Source organism: Argiope bruennichi, chromosome 2 (genome assembly GCF_947563725.1).
Source record: "Argiope bruennichi chromosome 2, qqArgBrue1.1, whole genome shotgun sequence".
Classification (NCBI taxonomy): domain Eukaryota; kingdom Metazoa; phylum Arthropoda; class Arachnida; order Araneae; family Araneidae; genus Argiope; species Argiope bruennichi.
Window position 1 is genome coordinate 67,685,033 of NC_079152.1, and position 13,506 is coordinate 67,698,538.

The 13,506-nt window shown below is 26.8% G+C and overlaps 1 protein-coding gene across 1 annotated transcript in view; it reads right to left on the minus strand.

The window, feature by feature from the left end:
* The window catches only part of LOC129961970 (agrin-like), a 309,476-nt gene that overhangs the window by 181,216 nt on the left and 114,754 nt on the right, over positions 1 to 13,506 (minus strand). Inside the window, exon 4 of the mRNA XM_056075621.1 lies at positions 12,769 to 12,804. Coding sequence (XP_055931596.1) covers positions 12,769 to 12,804 — 36 coding nt within the window. The remainder of the gene's footprint in view (positions 1 to 12,768; positions 12,805 to 13,506) is intronic.

A 13,506-nucleotide genomic window follows, 5' to 3' on the forward strand; every position in this document is an offset into this window, starting at 1 on the left:
AAAATGAGAATTTATATTAAACCCCGAGGAAAACTTTTTCCTGCCTTTAGTTACTTATTCTCATCTTCCTTTTTAGCAATATATCTGGCATCTCATATACGATAGAGTAAGATAATCTAATAAAAGAATCCATTAAATCCCACAAATTAATTTCGTTGGTGGAGAAGGTTCGAAAAAGTTATTCACCCATTAGTCATATCACCCGCTTGAGCAGGAAATAAATCTATTGGAATAACACCTATATCGATTGTAAAGATAAGGATTTATTTTTTCAATTCGCATTGCAAAAGGTATCTGACATTTATATTCGTAAAAATGTTCTTTTTTTGTCTTAAAGAATTTTTTGCAATATGAATTCTGTTGCAATACTCGTATTAACTGGAATTATTCCGTAATACTAGTATTTTACTGTGACAGGTCAGTCATTGATAATTTTTTGGTTATTATTTTTCATTTGAAGTTTTAAAATCTCCTATCGTATATGTTTTCAAAGATTTTGAAAAATACGTTTATATTTGATTTTTGAGTAATCTTGATGACAGACAGCGGCTCAAAAAATTGAGGGTACACCTTACTTTATTTGATAAATACGACTTTCAATATAAATACCACATTATCGAGAAGAACCAACAAGTTTTTATTTTTACCCGTAACAAATGATTTAATTTAAAATAAAAATGAAGAAAAATCAATAAAAAAAACTTCTAAAGTGAAGAATTTCAGACGCTTTTTAAATAAACAAACTCAGATTTTTGCCTTAAAAATGGAGAGTACACCAATGAAATTTTTGCAATACCTCGCATAAAAACAAAGTGTCACTGTTAAGTTGCATGTCTTTTGGCTCTATAATGGTCTCTAAACGTCATAATACCGATTAGACGAATTTTTGGCGGAATCTGAAGATATTTTATCCCATTCTTCTTGCAACACTTGTTTTAAATATGTTTTGCTTTTAATTTTGTGTTTTTGAATCACTTTTTCGAGTATGGCTCACACATATTTTATGGTATTGATGTCGGTGTGTTGTGGTAGTGTGTGTCAATGCTTTTTACAATGAAAAAAAAAGAAACCATACGAAAAACGAAATCGTTACGAGCATTCTGTTTGGGATCATTGTCCTACTGGAAAATGAAATTTCCATCTAAACCCAAATTTTTAGCACTTTCCTTTAGATTGCTGAGGAGTATATCCAAGTAAACCATATGGTTTATAATGCCATCTATAAGAATTAAATTTCCTACCCCGGATGAAGCCATGCAACCTGAAATCATGACTTAATCACCACCATGATTACCTGTAGGACGTAAATTTTTTTTTTGAATCCAAAGCAGCAGTACAGTACGATGGCTGCCACTGCCAGAAATGTTGAGTTTTCTTTCATTACTAAATATAATTTTATTTCAACAGTTATTGGTCTGCAATTGATGAGATTTTGAAAACTTTAAATGCCTAATCTGAATTTTCAATCTGATGAATAGTTTCTCTCTAACAATGTGTCTTGTTTAGTCGCATTTCGCACAGCTTCAGCACTTACTCTTTTGCCTATGATTTGAGAAATTTCTGCAGCAAGTTGGAAGAGCCATATGATCACAGCAATCTGAAGAAAAGTGTTATAAATTTTGGTTTAGATGGAAATTCCATTTTTCAGCAAGACAACGACCTCAAACAGAATGCACGTAATGTCAAAATATGGTGTTTTTTCATTGTAAACACACTACTACAGTACCCCGATATCAATGTCATTGAATATTCGTGAGCCATACTCGAAACGGTGGTTCAAAAACACAAAATTAGAAACAAAATCCGTGTAAAACAGATGTTGCAAGAAAAACGGGATAAAATATTTTCAGATATCGCTAAATATTGGTCAAATCGGTACCACAACGTTTAGAGACCATTGTAAGAGCCAAAAGACATGAAACTTAACAGTGACACTTTGTTTCTATGCGAGATATTGCAAAAATTTCGTTGGTGTATTCTCAATTTTTTGAGGCAAAAATTTGAGTTTGTTTATTTAAAATGCTTTTGAAACTTTTCAACTTAGAATTTTTTCGTTGATTTTTCATTATTTTTACTCTAAATTAAACCATTTGTTATGGGTAAAAATAAAAGCATGTTTGCACTTCTCGGTAATAAGGTTTTTATATTGGAAGTCGGATTTATCAAGTAAAAGTAAGGTGTACTCTCATTTGTTTGAGCCACTCTATATTTGGCCTATTGTAATCACTATTTTGTCTTGCTATAGATAGCATTAAATGATTCATGATAAATAATTCTGGTTCCCTTTTATTTTTTAATAAATGCAGCATTAGCGTAGTTAAAATTAATATTCTGTAAAATTTCTCAAAAAAAAAAAAAAACCTCTTTTAACAAATTTGGCATTAATTTATAAATTGGTTATTTCTGTTAAGATTTTGGGAATTGAATGCTAAGAAAATTTTACCGATTTGGTAAATGCTTTCTTTGAAAAGGTATAAATTATTATTTTTCACTATCCCAGCTTTTTTAGAAATAAAAACTCATTTATGTTTCATCTTATTATTTTTATGTGTGTTTTTTTTTCTGAGGTGGGGGAAGAGATATAAAAAAAAGTTTAATACTTAGAGAAGGGTCAATTACCAGAATCACACGCTATACGATAACAAATTAATTTAATGAATTTGGCTGGAGAGAATTTTCTGTTATTTCAAGCATTCACAAAGAAAAAATGTATTTTTCAATCTTATAAAATTATACAGAAAGTCAAAAATATTTCCATTAAAAAAAAAGATATTCTCCATATTTGGTTAGACAGATATAAAGATTCAATTTAGCTACTTCCTAAATGTAATTTCTCTTTCTTTTTTAAATTGTTTGCTTTGTTTTAATATTCCTTTAAACGATATTGGCAGTTTTATGGAAAAAAAAAACCAGTTACATTGCTTGGCTATTACACTATCAGTACAATATCTTTAATGTTATAATCTTCCTAAATTTAAACATGTCATTTCAAATTTTTTCTTAAAACTCAATAAGTTACCTGAATCTTTAATAATAAAAGGGCTGGAAACCCAATTTTTCTCATCTTAAAGAAAGAAGAATTTTATTGTCATTTCGATGACTCTAAAATAGTTTTACAGCGCATTTAAATGCATTTCACGAAACAAACTGACAAATACTATTAAAATTCTCAACTCTACACAAGACACTACCAATAATTATAAATGCATGTTTCATGCTTACTGTATTTTATATTACTTAACTCTAGTTCATGTTTAAAACATAAACAGATCAAATTATTATTTTATGGTGTAAGTACACATTTTAAGCTATTTAAAACGAATATAATTAAAGCCAGCTAAAATTTAAAAAAAATGAACTTATTTTTTGATTATTTTTATGAGGTGTTAATCTAAGGATTATTTAATTTTCCATCATCCAACATAAAATAAAATTTTTGTAATTCTTCTATATTTTCTTTCTTCTATAATCTATATTTTTCAAAAGGACATTTACCTTTTAAAAAATGAGAAAAATTCTAAAGACTTTAGTCATATAAATATGTTAGTCCAACTGAAAAGTATATTTAAAAATATATAATTACGAATTGCTAGCAACGAAACGAATGCACGTGCACAAAAAGTTCGCCTTTGTAGTTCAAATCTTTGTTGTTGCACAATTAGGAAAGCATCAGCATCCGTTTGAATTTTAAAGAAATAATTAAGACTTTTCACTCACTAACGGTGGATGTTAACGTCAGGTTGATTCTCTGAAGAGAAATTCTTTCTAGAAACAGAATTGCCTCTATATAAAGAAAAAGAAATGTTCAAAAAATAAACTGTGCGAGAATTCCAGACGTAAGGATTTCAACTAATTTTATTAGAGTTTATTTCTTTTTTTGTGTTAGTGGCGAAATAAATTGTGAAGAATGTGTTGTTTTCACGCCACGGTGTCGTCCAAACTTAAAAATACTGCTTCGCACGTTATCTTTATGTGGAAATTAAATATAATGCAGCTGCAATTTCTGGTTAAATTCCTTACTGATTCTGCGAGTAAACATTTTTTAACACGAAAATTTTTATTAATTTTGTTCAGAATTAGAAACATTTGATACAAAAATATACGTATAGAAATTTTTTGTAAAAAAGTTGCGTGCCCGAATGATAGGTTGTTGAAATTTATAAAACTCATAGAATCCATGATATTAGCCATTTCATAGCTAATGAGATATAGCATTTCTATATCTAGATCTGTTCTGTTTTGGATCTAAGGCATTTCCGAAAATTAACTAACTTAAATGTTTAAAATCAAACCGTGGGAAAGAATTAAATCAATAGCTCAAATGAGAAAACTTTGTTAAGATAGTTTTTTCACGTGATAATGGTGTGGGATCAAGTTCCCTATACTCCGTTTCAGGGCGCCGCTCTAACGGGCGCTATATAATTGCTATGTAATTATTATCTTTACAGTAATTAGCCGCATAAAATTCTAAAAAAGATAGGAGACTGATATGAAGCGCACATTTAATAGAAATTTGCACATTTTCTGAGGCTTCAAAAATTTTCCAATTCAGATCAAGAAGACAAGAATCTAAAGTTCAGTTAAAAGTGTAGATTTATTCTACCAAATTATAACATTCGTTGTCCTAATCCTCATCTTAAATGACTAAAACTAAAGGATAAATTACAAAAAGCTCCAATGTGTCCGCTTCTTTAACACAACGTGATTTACCATACACATAAAAAGTAATAGGAAAGTAAGTTAAACAGAATGCAGGAAAGAATCAGCTTTTCACTCAAACTATTATACAGAGGAAAAGAGAATTAAAATAATTGTGTCAATTACCCTTTATTACTATTACAAAATTTTACAAATCATTTGATTATGTTTCTTAATTTTGGAATAAAAAAAAATAATTCACTTGAGTATTTTCGAATTTAACCGGTTTATCATTCTTAGCAAGATTAATTATATAAAACTTTCAAAAAAGAGTTTGATCATCAAAAGGGAAAAAATAAAATTGCCATTTTTTTGAAAAAAATATTTATTATATTAAACTTTTGTTTGAATTGTGAATTAAATGAGTGGCAACGATAATTTTGCTTATATTTTGCATGTATAAGACACTTATTAGAAGCAATAATAATATTTCTCATAGATTATTTATTGTTTTGTTTTATTTTATATCAATTAAATTAACCAAGAATTAATAAATTGTCTTGACTGTTATTAATTATTGAAAATTTTTGGTGTTAAAACAGCTCTAAGAGACTTCAAAATTCGGCGATCAGTTAAATTTAGATGAAAAATAATAAGGAGGCATCTGGATGAAATATTTATGGTACTAGAATAAATTAATTAATGTGTTATAATATAAATTTTTTTAAAAAAAATTTCTGTCAAAACATATTTCAATAAGTTGTTATGGATTTTAATAAAAGATATTTTTACAATTTAGTATTTTTTATAAGTTTATAAAAAATCTTTATTAGATAATTACTATTAAAAATTTTGATAAATTATTGTTATGAACATTTCCAATCATATCAAATTTAAACAAATAAAATATCCATACACATTATTTTGTTTCAAGTATATAAAGTTTAAGAAAACTGTCAGATCACCTTAAAATGGATTTGAAAATATTTATAGTCGTATTTTCATTTTAACAGATAATTTGAAAATTTAGTTTTCTTTTTTATGTTGCTACTCTAGTTCATTATCTCCTGATTTTAAACATTTGTTTCGCCATACCAAAATCTTAATTTCTTTAAAAATACTTGCATCCATATATGTCAATAAACTTTTGAAAGTCTCACTGATATTCAATTCATATTTTGCACGTTGATTGCCGTCTGTTTCACCTGCAATATAATGCAGTATAATATAAATATACCAAATCTTCTATGTAATTAGATGAATCCCATCTGCATAATAGTCAAGTTGTCATCTAATTAGATAGATTGGTTTGAATATCAGATGATGAGATGTGGCAGAAATGTGGTATTGGTTGAGATACACGCGATTATTTCTATAACTTATTTGAAAAAATTAAAGTAATTGTAAGAAAACTTCCATGTTTAATTTAATAATGCCATCGTCACATTTTGAGTACCGATTCGATACTGAATTCTTAACGAGGGTTGACGACAAGAAGGGAATATGAATCGATATTTCGTCTTCAAACTTCCAGATCATATAATTAGATCATTTCACACTCGATGCCACAAATAGTGAATTTGGAATTAAATTTTTTAAAAATATATTGGAATTCAGAAAAAAAATATTTTTTGTATATAACCTGTTGAAAATCCCTAGTGATGGATTTTGAAATGCTTTTCATAACCATGAGTCTCAAATAATAACAATAAATCCATAATATATTATTCATTCATAATAATAATATTGAATAAATAATAAATGAGATTCTATAACAATTTGGCAGTCTACAGAAACAGATCTTTAGAGCTATAGCTATCAAATTGATATATATATAATTTGGAAAATTAGAATTTGTAACTCGAAATAATTCCATTGAAATTTAAATTAATTAAAAATTGGAGAGTTTAGATCATAGAATTTTACCGCCGTAAATTCAAAAATTACTACAGCAGAAAAAATAATTTTTGCATCATCTTAAAATGCAAAAAAACTATGTTTTTAATGATATCATTTTATTATTTGCGGAAATTTGTACTGAATTTCAGACTTGTCCTGAAGTATTATAAAAATATTTTTGCCTAATTTTCAGCAAAACGATTTTACTGTCGCTCTGAAATTTAAACCACATTCATTATTTCATCCAATATTTAATCGTATAATTTTCTTCCAGTTTTTAAAGTTAAGCAAGGAGGATTCTGTTTAACGTCTATGTAGTTTCTATAACGAATAAGACAGTAAAATTGCAAAAATGAGAATATTAGAAGACAAATGGAGTAGAAAATTACACTTTTAAGCTTATGATATCATGGGATTCGACTGTGTTAAGATTGTTCATATACATTTACTTCAAAGAGTCCTTTAGCTAACGTAGAAGTTCCATCTCCAGTCCTTTCCATGCAAATCATACAAATTCCTCTTCATAGAAGTAAAAACCTGTTGTTGTTAAGGATTAGCCACAAGGTATTTTTTTTTTTTTTACTCACTAACTTTCTGTTTATGAGAGAATTATATTTTATTGCATCTATTCCGTGAAAGGATTATTTTAATGCCTCTATTAATGAATATTCTTTCAACCTGTAAATTTGTGTTGAATAAACATTTTGTAACGAAATCGCTTTGCTACTTAAAACTCCTTTGCATCTGCCCAATTTAAATTTTAATGGAATTTATCAGTGGATGCATCCTTGTTGTTTGGGAGCATCCTACTTAAAAAAAAAATCATAAGAAACATAGTAAGTATATTAAAGTAAGATGTTTTGAAATATATTACAATTTGATGAATAAGATTACTTTATTTAGGCAATCATAATCTTCATAGTATGCATTAGAAAATTTTATTGAATTTAAAAGCAAGTAATATTTCCTTTAACAAAAACTGCTAACCAAATGCGATGAGTTTTAAATAAAAATATCGGAGTTAATATAATGACAAAAAAAACCTCTTTGTTGTATTTTGTCCTTTGAATATCTTACTCCAGTCATAAATTTTGTTTAATAATACAATACATCAGTGGATTTGAGAAATACCTGTTGCTAAAGATTACAGGTGATTTTCAGTGGGATTTTAATCTAATTAAAGGAACTTATTCCTATACAGTAGAAATTATAAAACTTCCATTTTAACTACTAAGGTTTAATTCTTCCAATTTAAAATAATTCCTCAAAAAATTTAAATTTATTCCACAACAAAGCATTTTAAAAATATCAGACTTTATTCAATTTAAATATAAATATATGGTGAATAGATTCTCTTTAAATAAGTTAAATTTAATTTAATGTTACTAAATATTATAAAGGCGGTGTGTACTTAAAAGCAACAAGAAAATATTTAGATCAAGTATTTTCAAAATATTTTTGTTATTAATTTGTGAATAGTTATACTAATTGAATTTTCTCGTGGCATATAAAAATATTTATCACATTAACTTAGCAATTTCATCCTTCCCAGAGGAAATTTTTTGCCCACAAATAAGTGACGAAAAAAAATTTCGTGGCAAAAATGAAAATAATAATTCAGGGGAATCATAATCAGAATTCCGTGGAATAATATTTCAGATTTATGAGTAATGTTCATGTATGTTGAAAGAGAATTTTTTACAGAATATATTTAATTGGAACAATGAATCATAAAAATATTAACTGAAAGATGTTATTGAATATGTATTTGTAATTACATATTGAAATGAAAAAAATTTTATATTTAAAATGAAATCAATTTTAAGACTACTTATGTTTAAAATATTAATTAGTTTAATGTGTGATCTTTCACGGATATTCACAAATTAAATGTAAAGTCAGTATGATGCATATTGACACAAATTAACATTCTAATGCTATAATAAGAATATTATTTATCATATCATATAATTAAAGTAAAATTTCGCCCTTTCCATATTTAAGTTAAGAATATATTTTTATGATATCAGATAGGAGTAGAAATTTAACTTAAATAATAATATGAAATTATATTTTTATATCAAAAAAAGAAAATCATATATACATTTACATGAGATATAATAGTTTTTATTTGATGCATTTGTTCACATATGAAAGAAGATTTTTTAAAATTTGCTTTCCATTGCTTCCATTTTTAAAATTTGCTTTCAGGAAGAAAATTTATATTGAAGAGATTTAAATAGCTTTCCTATAATAAAAAAAGAATGCAATTTTAGGCACTGAATTGTGAACTGTCATTTCAGTTTTTTAACAAATATTTAATTACGTGAGATTATTCCATTGTTAAAAGCAAGTGATATCTGTGAAATTTATCTCCACTAATAATGAAGATGAATATGTGTGTAGTCCAGTGCCTCACAGAGACGAATGATAGGCATAAAGACACCATTTCGCGTATACGTACTTAAGGAAGTAAAAATGATATTGGAAGAGATTTTAAAAAAAAGGAATTAGAATATTATTGAATTAAAATTTAAAAAATGGCTTTTTCCCACAACAACTCTCTAAAATTGTAATTGATTTTTTTTTTCATTTTAAATTAAATTCTCTTTTTAGTGATATCAAGTGAATTGCGCAAAATGTTCTGGAATTCTGGAAATTTTTTGAAAATATTTTCGAATAAAGGGATTTTATAGTCAAATTCAAGCATAAATCGTTTTCATTGCTTCGTCAAATTGTTTATTTGTATGAATGTCTGAATTGTTGAAAGCTAAGGAAGAAGGATTTCGTTTAATATCTGCGTAACTTATATGAGTAATAAACATGTGTGATTACAGAGAGTCTAGGTGTGAATTATTATTAGAGAAAATTCTATAAAACAGTTATCAGCCTCAAGCAGTGATCCGATTTCGTCAACTTTTATTTCATAAGAATAGCTTTTAAATATATCATCAATGCTCTATATATATCATCAAAATACTAGTTCATTTCAAACATATTCTGATAGAAATCTTAACAGCCTCAAACATTTCACCGATTTTACTAATTTTGTATTTTGTAGAAAAGCTTGTGATCCCTTGATATGCCATAAATGATGACTTGTTACCATTCACTTTCTAGTCTTATCGCTTGAGTGATAATGCAACATAAAACATTACGAAGTCCTTAGTTGCAATGACTGGAGTGACTCTATTATGTTTATTCACTTATTATTTTTACTTTGCCAACATAGTTAACTAATTATTATGAAAAATTATCCAAAATTCGTTAGTGGCTTGTAGGAAAAAAACTACAACAACAGGCTTAATAAAAAAATAACAACGCTTTACTCTTCACGAAAACACGAATACATATATGATAAATCAAAGAATAAACCATACGCAAGAACAGCACTTCCACAGCTCAGAAGCAGTTAATATGTAATGTCAAAGAGAACTTGCATGACAGACACTTCAGTCCCCTAATCATATCTTTCGATTTATCTGTTACTCTCACTCACTTAAAACTCTGCTGATTTCAATCGTATCATCCAGCGTTTCATTAATTTCCGTAACAGGACAAATATCTTCTGAAAAGATAACTGAAAATCATGTAATGGAGCTATCGCCAATATTCTTACAGTTTCTGGAATCGTCGATTTTGTCACCAAAGTAATTACATTCGTCGCAAGAGCGTTAAGGGAGTCACTAATTAATCGTTATGACTGGGGATCATCAACTGGTCATCAATATTCATTAGAGATATCTATTAAACTATTCTTCTTACAAAGAGAAAGGGAAGAAACATTAAAAATTCGTAACAATATAATTCATCTCTTAAATTATTAATAGTATCAATGTAATCATTAACATGATTAACCGAATAATATTAGTTTAATTGAAAGTTTGTCACCGTAAGCCTGTAGTGACATTAATAATGTGAAATATAATTTTGAACATTACTGTCTAAGTGAATACATAGTATTTCTAATAAGCTGTTTAATTAAAAATTGCATACAGAGAATAAGAAATTCTCTATGAGTGGGTAAAATTTGAATAAAATCTTTCAATATTAAAGTAGGTATTTACTCTACTTAAAATAATGACATCTTTCAATAATAAAGTAGGTTTTTTTCTCTACTTAAAATATTCTGATTTTACAAGCACTCTCCTAGTTTAACAACAAATTTTGAAATGTCAAATCCTAATCACCATGAAAAATTTAAATAGCCTTAAGAATTTCTAATTATTAAGATTTCTTTTGCACAAAAATATATTTTTGTGTTATCATCAAAAGATTAAATGCGGAATAAAATACTTCAAAAGATTGCATCGATTGCCTTGTTCAAAAATCCCGTTCTTCATAATCTGCCTATCTTCCTTGTGCAGAAAAAAACTGACTTTTCTTCGAGCTATATATTTAAAATGCATCAAAACTTATGATTAACTTTTCAGAGCGTGCTTTTTCTCCTTGTTGCTATGGCAATGAAGGTTTATTCTTGAGAAGATGACGAGAATTTTTCCTCGGGCGACATATTATAGTTATTATATGCAGAAACAAGGTGTCCCTCCTTCAAGTATTTCAGTTACCTTATATTTTTGAACTTCTCGCTGGCTGTTCTTAGAACACTAGCTTTTTTATAAATGAAAATATATAGATATGTATTATTAAATATTCTTTCAGACTAATTCAATGAAAGCAAGTTTTTATTTAAGTTTCGAATTTCGCAATCAATTATTCATGTCAAATAAATGAAATACGTCTGTAAATTGAAAACAAAATGGAAATGTAGAAAAATAATTTTCTATTTCTTTTCATGCAGGAACTAACTTTATAATGACTAATTTTAAAAGAAATTCAGTCCAAATAAATATAGTAAACTATCGTTTATTGAATAGATCTAATAATTTGTCTTTCTATGATAGAATTGTATATCTGAACATCGAACATACCCTCTAATTACAATCACAAGGAAAAATACAAAATAATACGCCAATGGAGATAATATTTGTAAAAAAAAATGTGTCTTATTGACATCAATTGAAACAGTCATAAGAAAGAAGAACATCGAATTATCAGGAGTCGCAAATTTGACGAGTGAAAACATAAGAACAGCATTCGAAAGTCAGGAATTTTGGACTTTTATATATCAAAGAACTATTTCTGGAACAATAATCTGACAATTCCGTACCTAAAATTTTTATATTCTATCTATGTCATTCTATGTGTGGAATGTTTTATTAAGATAGTTCACAATATTGTGACGCTTGTAAAGAGCGGAGTATCAACAACAATGTTCACCCCAGAAACCACGTAAGAAATATGTTATTACAATTCATCTTGTAATTTAAATATTTAAATAAATTAGAAGGCACGTCCAAACAAAAGTTCAATTGTGATTTTACTGGCAATTATTTATCTTTTCTTCTGGATGACCATGTAGTATTTAATGGAAGTGGTGGTATGCTGTTGAATTGATGGAAAGAGGTAAAACGTTTAACGTCGCACCATTGATTTCTTAAATTACGCCAAGGCGCAGTAGTCTAATTTTCTTTTGCTGGCAGAAAATGTAAATATAATCAGCATTTTAAGTATACGGAGGAATGTACGGAACACTGAATGTATATTATTGAATGCATTAACTCAATGTTGCCGTGATTTTAATCATGACCATGAAGTTGACATGCTATAAAAACTTCAAAATCCATCAGTTATAATGCATAAATCATTGCTTCTTAGGGATGCATTTTATCACATATATTCTATCCCATATTTAATAGCTAATAAATGTCATTTGCACTCATTACAAATATCAATTAATTTAATGAACAATGTATTTATAGAGTTATAAATTGTTTAGAATTATAAATTATTCCATATTTGTAGTTTTAATACAATTATTTTAAACTGATGCTAAGTGTAAAGACAATTTAATTTGGTTATTATTAAAATTTAAAATATTTAATTTTTTATATTTAATTAAAATATTTAATTTTTTATATTTAATTAAAATATTTAATTTTTTATATTTAATTAAAATATTTAATTTTTTATATTTAATTAAAATATTTAAATTAAAATATTTAAATTTTTAACTTAGTTTCAGGTTGTCAATCTGAGCTAAATTTACTGATATTTTAGTCAGTTGCTAAGAAGTGTGTTATAAATAAAAGAATTCATTTTAACAAATTATCAAAGAAGACTGAATAAGCAATAGAGAAAAAAAGAGAAATTTAATGGTTATGTACTTACTTTCTATAACAGAATTTTTCTTTTCCTGAGGAATATCTGAAAAAAACAAATACATCAGATTAGATTCAAAAACTGAAAAAAAAATTATCAATATTTTAATGTTATATCTTATTGAGGATTCGTTTTAAAAGAGAATTTTTCATTTTAACAGTAATGCATCATTCAATATTTTAATCACCTGTTTTCTATTATAAAATTTGTCTTTTTAACTACAAATATTTACAATTTAAAATAATTATTTGAAAATCAAGAATTAGGAAATATGTTTATTGGATCTCAAAGAAAGTCTAGGAAACATAATATAAGAAAACACTCTTCGATTGCTCTCTCATTGAAATCTTGTAAACTTCCACATTCGACTAAATACCAATACCTAAGCAGTGGAAAATGATATTGTCTACGTTCTACTTAAATTTTTGTGAGTTAATATCTAAAATTAACTTTTTCTTAGTTAGTCAGGGTTGGTTTTTAATTTCTTATGTTTCACGATTTTTTTTTTTAGATTTTAGAAATTATTATCTGATTAAAAAGATTTTTACGTTATCTTAAATTAAAAATAAATTTTAAGTGACATTTATTGCCTTCATATTTTTTTTTCAAATGACTATTTTTCTAATTTTTTTGAACTATAACTACGATCAAAAACAACGAAATAATTATACTTAATAATTTTACTGGGTTGAAGAGAAAATATACTTTGATTGCTGGTGCATTCAAATCCTGCAATAAATATATAGA